At 38.1% G+C, this 21,151-nt stretch overlaps 1 protein-coding gene across 1 annotated transcript; it reads right to left on the minus strand.

The window, feature by feature from the left end:
• Positions 1-788: 788 nt before the first annotated feature.
• Positions 789-21,149, minus strand: nsmaf (neutral sphingomyelinase (N-SMase) activation associated factor). Its single transcript, XM_017712446.2, has 31 exons — positions 20,953-21,149; positions 20,220-20,315; positions 18,351-18,429; positions 18,200-18,264; positions 17,499-17,535; positions 17,330-17,380; positions 16,786-16,857; positions 16,642-16,689; positions 16,498-16,550; positions 15,085-15,214; positions 14,457-14,528; positions 14,254-14,362; positions 13,494-13,670; positions 12,939-13,018; positions 12,202-12,292; positions 12,004-12,067; positions 11,844-11,895; positions 11,628-11,748; positions 10,974-11,105; positions 10,464-10,506; positions 10,191-10,357; positions 9,149-9,257; positions 8,986-9,044; positions 8,662-8,729; positions 8,244-8,311; positions 7,995-8,118; positions 7,690-7,773; positions 7,023-7,173; positions 6,816-6,918; positions 5,784-5,893; positions 789-3,679 (listed from the first exon to the last, which is right to left on the minus strand). The coding sequence occupies exons 1-31, from the start codon at positions 20,988-20,990 to the stop codon at positions 3,585-3,587; spliced, it is 2,748 nt and encodes a 915-aa protein (XP_017567935.1). The 5' UTR covers positions 20,991-21,149; the 3' UTR covers positions 789-3,584.
• Between the last annotated feature and the right edge of the window lie 2 nt (positions 21,150-21,151).

Consider the following 21,151-nt stretch of genomic DNA (forward strand, 5'->3'; position numbering starts at 1 on the left):
TGATCTAGTGGATAATCTGGTGTTTGTAATGGCAACAAATTCCTGACCACAAGCTACAAAGCAGCTAATCGCATCTCTAGATCTGTGATAACTTCTGCCTCGAGTGTAAAATTGAAGTTCTTTTCTCCCAAACACAATTGTGTCAGATGTCTGAATGAATTCAGTGTGACTGTGCTGGCCTACTTTTCACCCACTCCTGCTATGATTCAACTAGGTTAGTGGGTTCAGTAAACTGATGTTTCTGTATCACGATGAGACTCTTACATTGAACCATTCACTATTATCATCTTTCTTGTGGTTATAGCAAAATGCAGTCTTTCAAAATTTGAAACGTATAAGCCACTAAACCTTTGAACATTAGACGTTACTACAACATAGCCACTAGTAAATCAGTAAGCACTATTGTAACTTCAGTGCTGCAGAAGTTCTAAAAGAGATCATTCAACATATTTTGCATCACCTCTGTGGAGAGGGACAGTTACTATTTCAGGATGATATGGACTCAAGGCTGTGTTAATCACATGAGTTGGACTTAGTCATACGCTGCCAAACAATGAATATTGTGCCCTCCACAAATATTGGCACCCCTGGTAAATATGAGTAAAATGGGTGGTAACAAATATTACTGCTTATTCTTCTGATCTTTCATTCAAGACATTAACAAAAATCAAATCTTTATTCGAAGTACAATGATTTAAAGGAAAAAAAAAATCTTTTCTTGAAATATTTTTCTCAAGGTTTCCCATACTGTATACAATCCTATGCAAAACTCATGATATATGAAACCATTAATCAGAGCAGTATTTATTTATTGTAAAACATTAGAATTAATACAATAAAGCATACATTGTGTGTGTTCGCTAGACTGTTTCCAAAGCTCTTCTTAAGAAGTCCAAAATCCACTTCAGCTATTTAGTTAATTAAATAATCAGATGGAATTGAACAAATCTGTGTATTGACTAGAGTGCCGAGAGATGTCAGATATCAATCCAAACTGTAGTCTTATAACCAACATATTAATAATTTGTCTAGAAAAGGAAATTCATATTTTCTGTCCTAAGTGATTATAACAAGGTCTTCATGGTTTGTTTCCAGCATTTATTATGAAACATCACCATCTGCTGGACTCTTATGACACTTTTCAGCCCCTAGTTTTTACTCTTAACGCTGAAGGTCAGTGAGTGAGCATTTTTTGATGGCACCGTGACATTTGTATAGAGGGACATGACATTTATTTAGTTCAGAACACACACAAAAAAAAAACCCAAACAAGTTAATGTTCCAAAGGCTGATCCAGTTTTCCGGAAAGGCTAAAGATAACATGACACCTTGGAAACTTGTCATTGTAAACTAATGCAAAAGCTCAGGATCTCATCCTACTGTTTTCCGCAAACTGTCAAAAAAAAACAACAACAAAAAAAAAAAAACACAAGATACAAAACCCAAAAGACAGGTCACTTGTTAATGCACACTTACTGCAGTAGATATACATGATGTCTTTGGACGTAAACTACATATTTATATATTGGCTTCTACAGATTATTCAGTTGTATATTGCACAGCATGATGTCATAATATCTTTCCTATACATTTCTTAGCCAAGTAACTTCTTTGCTGAGTTATTTTTTTGAACTATATCAAGAAAAAAAAAAAACTCTTCACTGAAGAGCAAACTCTGAATACTTTCTGCAGTAATATATAAATATAAAATGAAAATTAATATGTATGTATTGATATATATCAATATATACATATTGATATATATTGATACACACACACACACACACACACACACACACACACACACACACACACACACACACAGTGTTTTCATGTTTGCATAACTATTAATACAGTTTAATACCTACCTATCAAAACATTTATACACAATAAATATGAGTCTATTTACCAAGTAGTTTGTGGCTGCATATTCAAGCTTAAATGTTCAATAATTAAGGCACATTTTTGAAGCTTCAAACAGGTTTCGTAGGTCAAAAAAAACTGCATAAAATTTTACATAAAATTTAATGCGTAAATAACCGCACTAGTGATAAGCAAAACGTATTCAAGTTGTAACTGCGTCAATGCCACTTTTTTAATGAACAAAGGAAATAAAAAGATTTACTGTATAATGGTAATGCACTTCAATCTTTTTACCTGCACTAAAGTGAATAAAGAATATAATCAGCTGTCTTGATTATATAAAATTTTGCATATTGTGTAAAATGTCACATCTAACCAAGTAATAAAAAGAGTCTCATTTAAGCCCCAATTTGAACTGCTGAAACTACAAGACCAGGTTTGACTACCAAGTTCTTAACAATAACCCAGCCAGGAAAACGTACAACAAGAACATTTATGATCATCTACGTTAGTAAGTTTAGAGCCAGTCCTGTGTTCACGCCACTGTTTTGGCAATTCCTGATTGTTAAGCAGGTATTCGGGATTGCATGCAGTAATAAATGTTATATTACATAATGTTACATGAATAAATACTGCTTTCAGGTATTTTTTTAACATTGACATTTTTACGCCTTTTAAAAGGTCATTTTCTTTTTACTATTTGGACTGATTTTCCTCATCCTTACGCTTCACCAGCTGGAGGAACGTGAACCTGCCACCCATTCCTCCTTTTAAAAAAGCAGCAAATTACAAAACTCAGTTCTGTAAAGGAATGTACCTATTGGCTGAGCCACTGCAAGTCCCTGTAATGTAGACACCACCAGTGATGTAGGACTTCAATGTTGCAACAACACAATACATTACAAGAACTGAAACAAGTCCTAATATTATATATATATATATATCACACGGTTATGAAAATGCATATTTTATAGTCTTTTCATACTATTTTATTAAGCGTTATGCTTTACTAAATACTTGTGTGTATTGCACAGGCTCTGTCATATACTTGTGATATCTATGGGCATAAATATGATATTATGAGTTTTTATGTTAAAAGAAAAGAAAAAACATGTTTTTGATAGGATAAAGATTGGGACTGCACCATCAATAAGACAGATGTATTCCATATAGGACAAGACAAACAAATGTTCTTTAGATATTTATGCAATATGTGACTCATTTCTCTCTTTCTAGTGCAACCTCACTATACCATCCCCGTTTATTAACATGGCATCATATTGGTTGTGAAGAAAAATAAAAGTAATAAAAGAATAATCTAAAACAATAAAACTCTCAACATCATGTTACAGTGTAATGTTTACATATTTAGACTGTGGTTTCGCTGTAAAAACGCCTCACTATCAGTAAAACAAACTTGATTACATTGAAATCTGTGCACAAACATTTACTCAGTGGTTCCCTTCCCTGGTCATGGAGGCCCCCAGTCATGCATATTTTGGTGTTCCAGAACTCTAACTCATCTCATCCAGCTAATCAGATAATTAAAAAGCACTCCTGCAAAGAACAGGGCTACTTTAGGAACCCCTGATTTCACTTATGTTCTCTTCTCTGTATCATATTTATGCTCATATAATCACAGGATATGTCAGTTTGGTAAAAATGGATCATGGCTTTTAGACTGAATACTTGTGTCCAGCAAAAATGTGTGTGTGTGTCTTTCAATACTGGTGTTTCCAGAACATGATTTGTTTATCTTCTCCTCCTGTGATGACACTGCTGCATTGTTCATTCATCCAAATACAAGTGACAGGACCTGAAATCAAAAGAAAGAAAAAAAAAAAAAATCAAGCTTGTGTGAGTAAGTGTAAACCTGCTTCTAACACAGAGGCCTTCATCTACAGACCATATCGGAGTTCACAGTTCTCGAGTTTGCAATCACTGCTGGCTAAACTACTGATGTGCCTGATCTGCCATCTCCAATGTGGTCCACACTGCCCTCACCCACCTGGAGAGAAAGGATTCTTATGTCTGTATGCTCTTTGTGGACTTCACACCTGCCTTTAACACCATGATTCCCCAGACCCTGGCTTACAAACTCCACACTTGGACTGAGCACCTCTCTCTGCAATTGCGTCCTGGACTTCCTGACAAACAGGCCGCAGTCTGTGAGGATCCACAACATCTCCTCCTCCCCCATCATCCTCTGCACCGGCTCCCCTCAGGGCTGTGTGCTGAGCCCCCTCCTGTTTACACTGCTCACATATGACTGTTCAGCCATCCATCCAGGCTGTCATATTGTAAAGTTTGCAGACGACACGGCAGTGATTGGATGCATCACGAATAGTGATGAGTCTGGCTATAGGCAGGGGGTGGAACACCTGGAGAGTTGGTGTAGTGAGAACAATCTCTGCGTCAACGTGAAGAAGACAAAGCAGATGATTGTGGATTTCAGAAGGGGCAACACCATCCTTCCCCATCCCTACACATCGGAGGAACTGCAGTGGAAGCAGTATCCAGCTACAGGTACTTGGGCGTACACCTAAGTAACAATCTTATCTGGAGTAATAACACTTCCAGCCTGATCAGTAAGGTACATCAGCACCTCTGCTTACTCAGATGGTTGAGGCATGCTGGACTCGGAAGCTCAGTCCTCACCTCATTTTACAGATGTTCCAGCATCACCGTGTGGCACGGAAGCTGCTCTGTGGCAGAGAGGAAAGCTCAGCAGAGGGTGGTGAAGGCAGCACAGAGGACTGTTGGAGTCAGCCTTCCCACCACCATGGACATTTACACCTCCAGATGCAGGAAAAGGGCCACTGGCATCATGAAGGACCCCACTCATCCAGCACACACACTTTTTGTCCTGCTCCCCTCAGGTAGGAGGTTGCGGAGCATTAAGATTAAAACAACCAGACTGAGGAACAGCTTCTTCCCTGAAGCTGTAAGACTCTTAAATTCCAATTAGACAATCACTGCAATGGCACTTCATGTTCACTTATTTATCTCTGCTGCTGTACTGAATCAGTGCCTCTACTATATCACCCCTACACGTCACTTTATACATTATCAGTATTTAGATGTACACCTCATTAAGATGTGTCTACCTCGAACTCATGCTGCTGTTATTTGCACCTTAGTATTTATTGTTTGTTACTTTTGGGAGTTAACTGGGACCTTGAGTACATTTCGTTCCACCCCATGTACCACATGTGATGCGAATGACAATAAAGCCTCGTCTTATCTCTTATCTTATCTTATCTCTTATCTGCCTACGCTCAGTCCCAAATAACAACCCTAGCCCTGCACTCTTCACCAAACTCCATACTTCGGATCTTTTTTTTTTTTAAATAAATGCACCACTTTGCTCACCTACAGTATCTCAATTCAGATAACACACATAATGTAGCTCAATGACAAGGTAAATTAATATCTTCCTCTCTGTTGTGCTGGTCAGACAATTGTAAACAAAGCCACCCATTCTGATTGGTCCTCGGCCATATCACCGAATTTCACATAACAGGTAACATCTGCAACGTTGTAGACATCACCAAAGGCCGCAGTAAAGGCAGAGAGAGGGTGTTCCTGAGCACTTCTTGGGACACCCCACTGTCTTACAGTACTCATTTGCACATGCAATTGTGGACTGCAGGACCAGAAGTGCACCAATGGGACTTGACTCTGTCATCCCTATCAGTGATTATAAAATCCAGGACTGGAAACTGGATTCAAGGTCTGAGTTGTAGGCCTTTGCTGCAACATAAAGGCCTAGATTTAACAAAAATTCAATTCAAATTTCATTCTTCATTATATGTCATGTTAAGCTGTCCATACCGGTTGTCTGTTTTTTTTTGTTTAATGAAAGCTTTTTATATAATATTATTACCTCTATAATTATTATATTGTCTGTGTGCCTTTACCTGAGTGAGCAGGGATCTTGTGTATGACCTTGCTGCTAAGAAGGTCCCAAATGAGCAGGTTCCCTGACTGTCCACCAGATAACACAGTGTTACCGTCCCAACAGAAGCACCTGTTGTCAGAAAAAAAACATCAGGGTCGAGCAGTTATGGATCTTGAGAATTCTGAGAGGGTAAACTGATTTGCTCATTTTATGGCTCAACCTACAAAACACTTGAGAGTGAATATGAGGTAAGGCTGGTCAGCAAAAATATATAAGTACTTGAAAGCATTTTCACAATGTTAAATTTTTCTGAGGTTTGCGAAGAACAAAAAGCTCCAGCAAAACAGTAGTACCACATTAAAAAAAGGCTATGAACCATGTCTTTTTTAAATTAAACAACTGGAGAAATAAATTATTTAAGATGAAACAAGAAGGAAAAACAAAGGTAAGACCTTTGAAAAACTTTAAAAAAAGTTAATGAGTAAAATGCCACGGCATAACATGAGCTTGCATTCAGTCAACCACCCCATTTATGTTGGTTCTTATGCACTTGCGTTGACATTCTCCGAATTCTCGGAATCGGCAAGTATGGCTTGGGGACTCAGAATGAAAAAAGGCACTTAGTTTGGGGATAACTCTAGCCTTGCGCATCCTCCCTGCTACGTTTCTGTTTTAATCTTCTCACCTGCCAGTCAGGCCTCGATGGACAAACTTCCAATTAAGTAATTAAATGCAGATATAGAAAATGCATTTAATTTACTCTTGCTTTGAATGTGGTCAAAATCTGTCTTTAATCACCTCCAAATGTGGTACAAGTGACCTGATCATAATCTGCTCACAATGCATCAGGGATTTTCATGCAGTCAAGTGAAATCTGAATGTGATCGGATCACATTAAAAAAAGCATGTTGGTGCAAGGTGAAAACAGCATTTATAACGCATAAACAAGGACACACTGCTCTTGTGAAGTACCAAAAGCAACTGGAGCGATAATAGCACCCCTTGTGGAGCGAGCGTGTGAGTGTGCAACATTTAAGCCAGGTCCAGTTACCTCTGCTCATCCTCTGCAGGAACAGTAGAAAGCAGCATGCCTGTCTGCACGTCTGTAACCTTCAAACACGAGTCCTCACCCACACTAAGAATATTTCTACTGTCTAAATAAAACATTCACACACAATAATTAGTCACTCTTTTTCCAGAATTCCAGGATTGTTCTGTAGCCAGACTGACTGGCACAGACATAGACAGACATACTCACCTGGACTAAAGGCCACCTGGTGGATCTTGCCAGAATGGCAGGCTATTTGATGAAGTAGGGAACAGCTGGCGATATCCCAAACACTGAGAGAGCCCTCTTTAGTGCCTGATGCCAAGAGTGTGCCAGCAGGACTGAGAGCTATTGTGTTAACCTGCGCGCACACACACACACACACACACACACACACACACACACACACAGAGTAACAAATGTATTCACCCAAAGTAGCCAATCCATAATCTCACATGTTGAACTGCTCTGATTACTTTATTCACTAATTTAGTCACCGACATCAGCTATGGGAAAAGCTATTGATTTAAAAACAAAAATACTTCATAATGCTCAGTGCTATGTGGTATTTCCAACAGATTGCAGTACAATACACACCATTTGTGTGAAATAGCTTTTGTTGTTTCAGTGCACCATAAAATAATGAATTACATCATACAGAGGACAGCTAGAGAAATGGTGCTGCTGTGAAGGGGTGTAAAGGAAATAACAGCAGGCAGACTGTTCAACGAACTGATTAACTGAAAAGTTAATAGACTAATTTATTACAGAAATAACTATGACTTGCAGTTTTAGCCACATTACAGTCCATAACAAATTAACTGTAATTTGTAATCTTTCTGCATGAACTATGGGTGAAATGCAAAACAGCACTCACCCCAGATTCATGTTCCAGCTCAGCCAACAGCTCAAAATGAGCCCTCTTATTACTGGAAATATCTGCTGCCACACACTTCCAGACCTTTTAGAAAACACAAATGTAAGCAATGAATTCAGAAACAGATTAGGAAAAATTCAAACATGGAATGCATTGAATATCTTACAGCAATCTAGCTATAATCCTGTTATCAGTTTTTTTTGGAACAACTGTGTGGCTACAGAGCAGAAACCTGCTTTTCACAGGCCTGACAGATTACAGATGCTTTCATCAGCATAATGCCGACAGTTGCGTGAACTCCTGACCTTTATAGTAGAGTCCCAGGACGCTGTGTACAGCTGATTGTCTCTCCAGCAAACCTGACTGACTGCATCATCGTGACCCATGAGCGTGTCCTGCCTTCTACCATAGGCTATTGAGTAGAAGTACCTTTTGAGAGAGATGTGACACAGAAAAAAAAACAAAAACAAAAAAAGGGACAAAAAAGTTAAAAGGCTGGAATAAACAGCTGAACTAGTGTGTAAACATGAAAAATCAGCCTTGCGAATGCTCACACATTATTGTCCCATGAAGAACAAACCACCGTTTTATCCTCTGGCAGCATCACACAAGAGGACAGAGCCTAGAAATACAGAGAGAAAGAGAGACAAAAAGACAGAATGAAAGAAAGAAATAAAGAATTTACATGTGGTTCTTTCAGTGACTCCGCATGTGTTCAAAAGAACAGAAATCAAATTATAATGCAAGTCATGTTTGGCGTCTGATGGTTGTTTCCTCAATTTTAGCTGAGCTCAGCTTTAATAAGCTGAGGCTAACCTAGCCAACAATAGACGCTTAGACCACATCAAATAGCACTGTGCATATGGCATGCCTACATCACTCACTTTCCTCAAACCATGTAGAGTTGTTAAGAAATCTCAAATTGTGTTAACTTGATTTTTCACTAAACATCTCTGCAAAGTTGAGACATACCATGTTGGAAAAGGATATGCTCCTCTGCAGACCACCTCCCTCTTTAGAAAACATCTTCAAGGTTGAGTCTGCAATGAAAATCAAGCAAATTTGGGCTTAAGGCACGCTTATGCTTATCAAAAAACCCAGCAAACATATGCAAACATTTGGGGTTCCTGTTTTCAATAACATACCAACTTGTTTCAAGCACATACATAAAAATGATGGATAATCTATAAATAAATATCAGTTTTTTTAATCATTTCACTTCTAGATGTCATATTGAAAATATATTGTCTGAAATATTAAAAAAACATCTTGGAATATCTTCTCGCCATTCTCTACCTTGAGATGTTGAGAAAATGGATGTTCCACTTAAGGTCCCTGCGATACCCGTCACTACCCTAATTCACCATTACACACAAAACAGGAAAGAATGCATTAGATACTGACTTTGTGTTAGCACCCACACAGACGAAGAGAGACATAAAGATGGTCACACTCTTACTCTTTATGTATCTTGTGACTGGACTGCAGTGCGAGTTTGTTCATATTGCTCCAGGCCAGCGTCTTACTCTCCTCTGTCAGGTCCTCAAAAGAGTCCAAGCTTGGAGAGGCTGAATATGAGAGTATACATGCCACTTGATCACATTAGCTTGCTGTAGATAATTGTGATTAATTGCATTTGTATTATATTCTACAATTTGATCCTAAAGAAAAGATTTTAAAAAGCTGTGCATTTGCTTATAGAGATCTGCGTGGATAAAATAAGCTTCATCAGTGTTTTTATTACCTTCAATAATTCAACCTGAAATCACATAACATGTGATTCGCTGAACATGAAAACAGGGTAAAAGCAGTTTCCTGTTTTCAGACATCCAATGAAATCAACAGCACATGCATGATTCTAGCTGTCTCATTCTCACACTGCTATGTTATGTCTTTGTTTTGAGGAGGACTGATGCGTTTCACTTTACTAATGCTTTTGTTAGTTTGCTGCTTTATTGACTGAAGGGTCAAATTATGAAAAAGTATTAACTGTTTAGAAAAATAGTAGCATTAATATCATGTTAATGTATTATTAATGCATTACCTTTGACACTTAAAGACTACATAGGACTTTGCATAGGCCCTCCGAGAGAGTAGTCAAGCTATTTAAAAGCAATAAAATGTTCCATTTTTTATGGAGGCATTCTATGTGAACATTCATGTTAGAGGAATAGTTTGGCAAAATATCTAAATTTAAATAATGTTGATCAGCCAAGACAAAGACGTTTGGTGTCTTAGGCTCATTTCTTTAGTTTTGCACTAGGACTGCAAACTAATGCTAACAAGTAATAGAAGTTAACAGTCAGAAGAGTCAAACTAACAGCTACCTTAAAGCCACATTTTTGTTTGTTTGCCTTTTGTCTGAAATAGAGAAGCAAACTTGAGAAACAGAACTTCAAAAAATAGGCACCAAACAAATCTTGGTTCATCAAGTACATTGGTTTTTTTTTGGTCATAGTAATCCTTTAATGCATGTTTATATATGAGTTTAAAATTAAAACCTGGTGAAAGGTCATTGGGCGAGGTGCTGAGGCTGGTTCCTGAGGAGACGCTGTGGAAGCGGGGAGTGATCCGCTGAGGATGAGGAGTGGTGAAGAGCTGTCGAGGCGTCTGTCCAAACTCCAAAATCTGCGTCAGCATTGCTATCTTCTGATCTGGATCCTCAATACTGAACAGAAAACACACATATTAAAAGCATTAAAAAAGGCAGGAAATAAACAGTCAAAAACTTTTATATAATCAATATAGAGTGATCAATATTAGCAATTGTTTACCTGTCACAGTCAATGACTCCCTCATATGTTAATGGATGGAAAACTACAAAACGAAAAGACAGACAGCTATATAAGAAAAAGACTAAATGGAAACATAGGACCATTTGCCGACTTATCAATAAATATATATAATGCTCACAAAATAAATAAATAGAATTTGATGTTTTTGTTTCCTTTCTAATAGGAATGAGTGATGTACGCCGTGATCTGTGATCCAAAGCTTCATTGTTGGTTTTAGTTCAATTTGAGTCCATGCCTTTTAGTAACTGGAGAATAATCAATAACACAAGTGAATCTAGCTAGTGTAAGGTTATTACCTCTGGCACAAATGGAAACTGTCCTCGATATATATAAAATCTAACTAATATCTTTTAATATCTGTAATATTTTTGATAACGAAAATGAAAAATATTATACATTTTGTATAATAATTTTGTTCTGATTTATTGATTTTTAGAATTGTTTATATCAGGCCTGTGTATTTTGCAAGTATGTTGTGTGTATGTATACCATTGTGTGCTGCCACAGCTTCACTGCCTCTCTGTTTGTAGCCAAAGATCAAATCGATCCACTCATGCAGGTGCTCAGAAACATGCTGACTCTCCAATGCAGCACGCATCTTCTGCAGGAAATCATCTACTTCTACTCACAGAGAGGTGCGCAAGAGAGCGCGACAGACAGAGAGAGATAAATAACACTGTCAATGTTCTTGAGCACTATTTAGGTGTTTAAGCTACAGTTCAGTAATATAATCTGGGATTTAACTAGTCAAATAATATGGGCTAAATTTCCCCAAATTACCACAGACAGCCCACAGAAATATCCGAGCCTATAAGTACACATTAGAGTTAAGAGCACAACAGCAAATAACAATAACAACTCAGCACATGGTTGTTACTATTACAAGATTTTGTTATTACATCATTGTGAGGTCTATACGAACATTAGTACAGTAAGACTGCAAAAACTACAGACATTAGATTTCAATAGTAATCACATAAATTACAGAACATCCCCAGATAATACTAATGCAGCTTGAATAGGGATTTAGTTTATAAACAGAACTGTAATGAGTCAGAGATCGTGAATTAAAAAAAAAAATTCAGGTTTACATATTTATCTAAAACAAACAATAAGAGAGCAAAGCATAACTTGAAGGACTACCTGAGGCCCAGGAAGGCAGCTCAACGTCTCCTACTCGACCTCCACCCTGCCTTCGACCCAAATTCAAACTCAACAGGTTCTTCAGGAAACTGCTGTCTGTGCCATAGAACTCGGGGATCAGCTAGAATACATATATATAAATCTTTTAATGCTGCTGTGAAAAAAAAAGAGGGTGCAGTGTTGTGTAAATACTACCCACTATTTCCCGCCTCTCACCTCTTTGAAGTCAGTCCCTCCCTCTAAACAATTTTTCCATGTTTCTCCAACACTGCATAAACAGACATTACAAATAAATTAATCATTTAATAAATACATTTTGATTTTGTGGAACAAAGCAATGACGCAAGCAGTGAAAGCAGGGTATGGGTGACGATACCTATTGAACATCCGGTCTGCGTGGTCATAGCGTCCATTCTGCAAACACAGCATGTGCTCTGGAGCTTTAATGAAAAAGACCAGGCAAATACAGGCACATGAACCTTTGTCAAACTTGTCATCTAATCGGTGATTCCTACACACTTATATTTAGTGAATTAGACATGTCTGAGGAAGGTGTGAAGAGAAAGAGACTTACCCACTCTAACGAGGTAGAAGAGAACATACCCTGGAGAGGAGTAATGGCTACCATACATGAAACGAGGCTCAGGCATGTCCCTGTAACGCTCCTGTACAAAGACAAAGACATTTATACATACACTTCATGAGAGACAACACTGAATACACGATACACAACACACGCAGGCACACGCACACACGAGCGCACACACACACACACAATGTCCCAGCAGTAAGATTTACATACAGACCATGCTTTGAGACCATAGCAAAGGCAAACATATTAGGGAAAACGATCCATTCTTTATTACACAGTAAGCAGCCTAAGCAAGAAAGGATGCTGGACTGTCCACCTAACTGTTTCTGTACAACCACAAATATGTAAATATAGTGACATTTTTATTGTGTACCAAGCAGACTAAGTAACAGCAGTGCCAGACTTCACATTGCAGAGAACCTGTATAGCTGACACAGGAATTGAGTTGATACATTGCAACAATTTTACTGGAGTGGTGGAGTTACTGATGTTTAAAGCACAGTACTGTGCTGAAACAGTCTTCCTGTGACAGCAGATAAAGTTTGTAGTATAGGGGGGAAGCAAAATGGAAAACAAATTAGAAATTTATGAGGTGAACTAATTTTTTTTTTTTACCATATTATAGAACAATTCAGACTTGGTGGCTGGAGCAAGCACTTACATTCCTGCCATCAAACCTCAAATTTGAACACTGTTTGATGGGTCTTTGCAACACTTACTAGTAGTCTTTCCAGTCTTTCAGTGTTTAAAGCTCCCACAGGTTTACTTAGATCCCGAAACGAAGCAGGATTCAACAAATCTAACAGAAATAAACACCTTTAATTAGTTATCACACGCCAAGAGTGCACTGTGCATGCAACACATCCACTTGTGCACTCTTGCAATCATCCATTTACAATACATTTATAGCATATAGCAGATGCTTATGTGCTTATCCAGAGCCTTGCCCAAGGACTCTTATCGGTATGCCACTATGTGCTTTGTAGGGAATGGAAACCTGGTCTAGAGATGAATTCAAATATATGGAAATCCAAACTTGATTTAATATTTGTTTATTTAATCATGTATTTAAATAACAGGTGTAGTTTGGAAATAAAACATAATTTAACTTGTGTTGTTTCGTTATTTGAAATATTTTGAGCATAACAACATGAAATATTTTCTGAGATATTAGACTATTTTTTAAACAAGTGGATATTTCACTAGCAAAACTAGTTCCAATGTCCATCCCATAAACCCAGTCAAATATGTCTCCCCATGCGATTATGGCTCACCCAGTTGTGGGCTGCTGTAGTCGCTGATGACCCAGGGAAACACAGGGTACTGAGAGAGGTCGTTAACGCTGCGGTCTGCCAGGTTGTTGAGGTGCAGCAGGTACTGATAGTTAGAGATGTGGCCTCTCTGCCACTGCAACATGTAACTCTCTGCTGTGTGCTCTGTTATGTGATTCTCTGTCTCAAACAAACAAACAAACATCCTGATCACATTTTATAATAATGAGTTAATGAACATGTGTACAACAAAACATGGATATACTGGTTAAATGTTTCTTCAATCAAATTCTTATAATTAATTGAATTAAAATTATATTGTGACAATTTATAGAAAACAAAACAATATTGATACAGACTGACAATTTTTACTTATTTTATAAACACTGTAATAATATTTTTATATATATTTTTTTCAGATAAGACACTAGGGGATACTGCACCATCTTTATATAAACAGTAGTTTAGCTGTAGTTTAACAAATGTCAAAAGGCGTTAATGCACAACTGTGTGTTGCATGAACTGCGAGTGCTCTGGTTTATCTGAGGCCTCAGCTCCACTGCCAATAAACAACATGTACTCAAGTGACGGCATTCAAATGACAGATGCACATTAAGCTGCAGCTTCTAAGATCACAGTATTTGAGTTAAAGAAACACGTGACCCATTTAGGTTTAAGTATTAAACTCCAAATGGCAGCTAATCTAATGATGGTGCACTTGACAGTGAGTTTGTAAGCGTGTGGGTTAGTGTGTGTAACATACCTAGGAAAGTGGCAATGTAGTAGTACAGCTCATCCCTGTCTTTCGTATTGTAGAACTTCAGGTAGATATCTGAACACAGATCGTTCTCTGTACAAAATACCTCCAAGCCCTGTCACACAAACACCCAAACACATGAAGAGATAAACTACTACACACATACTACCTACACAGTCAGTCATTTCACAGACAAAAAACACACGCACCAGTGGTCTCAGGCCGTGTCTTCTTTTGTAGATGCGCCGAACACTATGAAGCCCAATCTGCACCACTGAATCCTGTCTCATACACACAAATACAGAACATATCATTTCATTTGCCCCTGCCTGCTGAGGGTGCCCTCCCCATGGCACTTATGATGGTATAATTTACCCAAGAAACTATTGGGAGGGCTTGTGTGAACAGAAGCCAGTAACATCTAAATTGGTAAAGTGTTTGTGTTGCTCTGGTTATTAGTTTCTTAGTTTAGTGAAAATGCCACTATAGTGTATTTTGCTCAGAATTCTGGGAAGAGGAAATAAATAAAATAAAATAAAAAAAAACAGAAAAATTCTACCCTGCTTGTTTGCAAGGTCATTTTCCATTTTTGCAAATAAAAAGATTTCAGGAATGTCATTTTCCACATGATTCAGAAATGAAGGAGCTGTTGGCTATTCACACTGAGGATGTCACATTCAGTTCAACAGGAAATTCATGGAAAGTATGAACTTGTGCATCCTGATAAAATACTATTTAATGGCTACATGTGTGAATGATGCAAGGCCAAAACAATCCTCGTAAAAATATTCCAATACTGTCCTGGTTTTGAATATAAAGATGGCTTTAGTAACTCACAGGGTAACTGTTGAGGGGCTGGAAGTAGAGGTTGTGGTCAGTGATGCAGACGTGTCCAGGGTTGGTCACCAATGGGGACACCATCTCAGCCTCACACTCCATATGTGGACGCTCCGTCACACTCTGAAAACTACACACACACACACACACACACACACACACACACACACACACACACATTTATCAAAGAGTGTTCTCTGAATTTGTAAACTCTGTGTGTAACCACATGCATTCAGTGATAAAGAGCCAATTAAAGTTCAATTAAAAATTACATTTACAAATTTTCCACACATTTGCTTCTTTTACTTCGCACTGGAGCTATGAAACTGACACAGTTAATGAGTAAGGCAGCTAATAGCCACAAATCAGCATTGTGCAAACTGCTTGAATCAGCACATTTTCACATGGATTATAACAGTAATAGCGGCTGATTCTTGACTCTACTTTGCCCAAAATGCAGATATTTAGCTTACATCTCTGATATTTTTCTATTACTGTGAACTACAGCCAATGAAAGAAAAACAATGAGCACAGACTACACTAGTGACACATGTGGTAACACAAAAAAAAAAACCTCAAGCAAATCAGGCTGTGTTGACTGCAATACAGCTTACTGTGTTACTTCCTGAACATGCAGCCAGTAAACATTATACTATGGTGTGATCTGATGCTAAATAACCTATGGCAACTAATCAAGCAATGCTGTTCTGATGCCTAGTACACAAAACATCAGGAACACCTGTCTTACAGGTCAGGTTTCCAACCACATGATGAAACAACTTCAGTACCCTGTGTATAAATGTAAAACCACCGCTTCTCGTGTCTTCTCATGGTCACTTGCTTGCCATTTTTAATATAAACCAGTGTAAGCCAAGAAAATAAGGCATCCAATCATAATAAATGGGGTCGGTTGTCTAAGCCAAACCAATACATTCAATATAATGGTTTGTAAAACTAACACATAAAATATCAGAATCAGGATTTTAAAAAATATATATACCAAACCTGGAAATATTGTTCATTGTTACATATAGAATACCTGCTCTCAAGTAAGGAAAATCAACAGTTAATTCTCTTTCAAAAACAACATGTTTTTGACTGCATAGCAAGTCACATGGTTATTAGTTTCTTAGTTTTGTGAAACTTTAGCCACATGATTTGTATAAGTATACAAACATCTACTGTACACTCTGTAATATACACCCTCTAAAAGTTCTTGAGAGCAAGAGATTCAGTCTGACTTGTCAGATGCAAACTGTTCCAGGGTCTACAAGCCAGATATATTTGACAATTAAAAATAAATGTGACTGCTGCTTGCCTCAATTACAACCGACCTTGCTCGGCATTTTTGAAAACTTTAATCTGCTTTAGTAAACATAGCCTTAACAGTGGAATTACAAAAAGCCAAATTACCTGTTCTTATCAAAAGATGTTCTTGCCAACCTGGACTGCAAATTAGCAGCAATCTGGAATATAACATTTAGCATTGTTATAACCAATTAGAAAAAATGTTTATTAATAATCACATGATTTATGTGCTTGTGGCATTTTACGAACCATGGCTGTCTGGTCTCCCAGCTTGTCCAGACATGATGCTCTGTGTAACTACAGATATGAAACGAACTGATTAACCAAAAAACACCAAAGAGACCATCCTGAGAAAAAAATACAAAGAAAAGTACAAAGAGCAGCAATGCAAACCTGCAGCAATGTCTGGACAACATCTTCTGTTTTTAAGGGCATATCCAGCTGGAATATGACATTTCTTTCTCCCTAGAAAGTTAAAACATCAATTATTAATAGATTTGCTGCCCAAGATTAAGGCTGAGGGGAATAACAGTAATAAGGTATACTGTGGTATTTAAAAATGATGCCGGTATTTCAGAGTTATAAACGTAGCCAATCAGCATCAACTAGCCAGAATTGAACATGTTCTGATGAGCAGAGCTGTTATCATACTAGCAAAGCTATGCTAAGCAGCACCTCTCTCCTGGTTAGCAGTCCTGTTTGACATTTAGCAATCGTTAGATAGATGGGTTGACAATTACTGAATGATGCTTTGAAAACTGTGCACTGAGTTCACTTATATGGTGACAATGTGAGCGATTTTTTCAATTTTGTTATGTTATGAATCTTATCAAAATCAGACAAGAAAGACAAGGCAAGGCAAAAACAAACCCAAGACTGTACAAATACATTAATAAAAAAAATATATATCTAATATATATATATATATTGTTCTCACCCTCTCATATTTGTACGGAGCAACGACATCTCCCTCTTTAATGAGATAAACCTGTCAAACAAAAAATATGTAGTTAAGAAAATATTAAATAAAGCCACTGACAGTTTAATATTAGCACATTCACACACTCTTGGCTTCTTTCGGCATACATTCTGAAGGGTGCGCTCACCTGCTTGGTTTCCACAAGTATACATGCAGGTTTGGTTCTGCAGAAAAATAAGGAAGTGAAAACAGGAAAGAAACGTTTAGAGTGAAATAACAACAGCTGAATATGTGCGCACTGGAAAAGAAAATATGGACAGAGCAGTTTCATCATTTTAAAACTGACCGTTCTAAACACAAAGCCGAGGGCACACTACAAGATTTTATCCTCAATTCTCCAGTCACAGAAAGATTTTTTTGGAGTTCCCCTTCCAGTTCAGCAATGTGATTTTTTAGACTGTGAACTGTTGCTGACGCCCCCATATTTTAAAGCGTGTCTGACATTCTTTGTGAAGATCTTACTGTACAACAAGTGGTAACAGCAATGAGCAGCAGCCAAAGAGAGTACAAGAAAACTCTCATGGTGTGAGGTGTGAACAACCACATAACACCAAACATGGCAAAGGAGTTACTGGAGAAAAACTGTGAATATTCAGAGAGGATGTTGCTGACAGCCACTTGGGATGGGTACGGAAGACCCTGTGTGGACATGGCTGCTGGCTTTCTGTAGGGCTGTGCAGTGTGAGCAGTTAGTGATTTTGAGATTTTAAAATGTGTAGCATCCACTTGGTGGAAATTTCAATGTAATTGTGCTTGGATGTAACTCATGAGTATGTGAGGCTCCCCAACATCATCAATAACAGCGGGTAAGATCTTTAAAAGCCTCACTCTTTAAAAGGGTTGCCGTCATTCTCCTCCACTGCTTCTATCCGTTTGCAGTCTTTCAGGGGAATCTGTGAGAAAAGCAGTAGGTCAGCATTTTCCTTAAGGAGCTGAATATCTGTCGGTTCGAGACTGAGGATCTGAGCATGATATTTACCTTTAGAATGGGTTTGTTCACCTCGTCTGGCTCAAAAATAACTGATTTGGAGCAGATCTTCAGTGAGCCTTGATTATATCTGTAACAACAAAAAGAAACAAACAAAAAAAACAAGACGTGTTATATGAAACCCATAAGAAGTCATTAGCTCGGTTAAAGCACATAATTTCACACTCCTGATAACATTATTAGAAACACAATTTTACAAAAATGGTACAGTTTTAAGGATATTTAGCACCTTATCAGTTCACTTAGGGTGGGTGAATATAAGGATAGTTAAGTTTGAGAATATTAAGTTGCTATTATGTGTTATTAAGGTATTGTTTTGAAGGCTGACTCATGTTGTTGATGCAGATTGGACTATTGGAGGCATCCGGGACTCCACTTAAAGGTAGCAGGGCATTTAGACTCACTATAAAATGAGTATTTGCTTTGTAGTCAAGACCTTGACAGCTTGGAAGTAGGGATGTCATTATAAATTATGTAAGTAATTAATCTACTTTTTAATAAATCATACATGCTAGATCTGACAACAGAAAGGACAAACTAATAGCTCTTCTAAAAAGTTAAGAATAAGTAAAATAGTTGGTAGCAAATTAACGCAAATAAACAGAAGTCCTCCCCAGGCTCCATTTCTTACTGTAAGACAGAGCAGTGATAAAAAAATAAATAAATAAGGAAGATGAAATGTAAGAGCCTGGTCTTATTTGCATGTGTAAACTATTACAACTAACGACAGCTACAACAGGTGACATTACTTACACTGTCAACACAGCAGAGGCCGTTATTCAAAACTGACCAACATTCAAGTCAGCCATCTACTCTTTAACCATTCTGACGGCACTGGCCAATGAGCTGCTCTTCTGGACTTTGAAAGACTGGTCCTTTAGTAAAACTTTTTACCCAATTAAAAACTGTCCAACCACAACTAGTGTTTAGAGAAGTGTCCCATGTGTGTTTGTCCTCAAAAGTGTGTAGTATGTAGCTCTACTTACTCAAATAAATGTTTCATGGATTTGTACTGTGCCCAGGATTTTTAAATGGATGACACTTTTACTTCACCATAAGTGTATTTGTAAGGAACTGAATCTGCTTCTACTTTCACATTTTAGTCATTAACATTTACTTGTTTGATTTCAGCCTGTGATAAATACAGCATCTGTCCGGTTTTGTCCCTCAAGGTTTATTATTTTGAAAAATCCCAGAAAATGTAAAGCAAGTCCTAAAAACTTTAGTTCCTCAGCTGACAGTTGCTGGGTGTATAAAGAAGTAGGGATGGACACTGTGTCATACCAACATCAACATATTTTCATGTACATAAACTAGTCTAGAATTATTATTTAAGAGAAACATAACACTTTTTGTAGAAGGTGACAAATGCAGTAAAATGAATAAAATACAGACATTTTAGCACATTACTCCATTACTCTGTTTTATTATTTTTTTCACAGTACTCTAAATTTTCTTTCCAGAGAACAACAAACGATTAATTATCAAATGTTTTCAAATTATCAAAATTATCAAATGTCTGTCTGATGGCAATGTTTTAAACTAATGTTATTATATAATATTATATATTACACATGGGATCATTGTACATGCCTACTGAGAAATTCCCCTGTGGTCCTTAAGGGAAATTCATTACTTAGGTTATTCTTTCAGTTCCACTCAAGCTCAGGTTATGGAGTATTTTCAATTTAACTTAAGCCATAATTTGACAGAAGCAACGATACTTTTGTTTGATTATAGGTTTAGGCCACTGTACCCACCTCTATCTGTGTCCTACTTCCCAGCTGTTTGTAACACAATCATTACACATACTGTACCTTATCATTTATTCAAGACCCTTTCAGTTAGAGCTGAACTCACCTGTTTGGGAGTGAACTGCTGCCATTGCCAGTCATATGATATGCAGTATGCTGTTCAAAATAATACTCCTCAAGGTCCAACAACAACAAGGAGAACCTGAAAGACAGCACAGAGAAAAAGTTAGAGAGACAGAAATAAAGAGAGTTAGCACTACTGTGAAATCCAACGAGAAGGTCTTCCAAAGGCTGAGAGAAAACACCAGTTCAAATCAAGCCAACGTCAATCATCTGACACACACGTCCTGTGAGGGGCTTTGTTTCTCCAGTTTCTCCTTTAAGGAAAACGCTGGCTCAGGTTCCGGCATAAACAAACATGGAAACTGAGAACAAAACACGTCTCACAAGCTAGAAGCGCAGAGAAAACGAATGGTTTCTTCTCTCTTTCTTCCTCAGCGTCAACACGTAGCTAGAGAAGATGTGAGGAGGCGAAAAGGCTTAGCCTAGCGAAACACTTCGGGCCTGCTCACACTGCGGACTCGACTGGCAGCGCCAGCCAGAAGGCAGAGTGAGGAGGCCGGACGGAGCACGAAGCTGAAGCTTGTTATTCGAATTTTCCGTTCCACCTTAAATAGTGCAGCAGTTCCTTTTAGGCACTCACTGCCCACGAGGCTCCTGCACCATTTAAGGTGGAACGGAAAATTCGAATAAGAAACCAACTTCAGCCTCACAGTCAGAGCTGAGGGAAAGTAAAGGGGCTCAAAACACTGCAGGATAATACAGACACGGTGAAGTACCTCTCTCGGGAACGCTCCTTTCTCCTGATGAAAGCCATCGAGCTTGGCGCCCGGCATCAGCACAACAACAGCAGCCGCAGCAACAATCAGCGAGCAGCACTGCACACGGAAATCCTCTGGAAAATGCAGAAGAACCGGCTAGAGCTCATACCTCAGCCAGCCCACTGCTTCTGTTGGACTGCTGTGAGTTAGTCTGTTT

Source organism: Pygocentrus nattereri, chromosome 2, assembly GCF_015220715.1.
Source record: "Pygocentrus nattereri isolate fPygNat1 chromosome 2, fPygNat1.pri, whole genome shotgun sequence".
Taxonomy (NCBI): domain Eukaryota; kingdom Metazoa; phylum Chordata; class Actinopteri; order Characiformes; family Serrasalmidae; genus Pygocentrus; species Pygocentrus nattereri.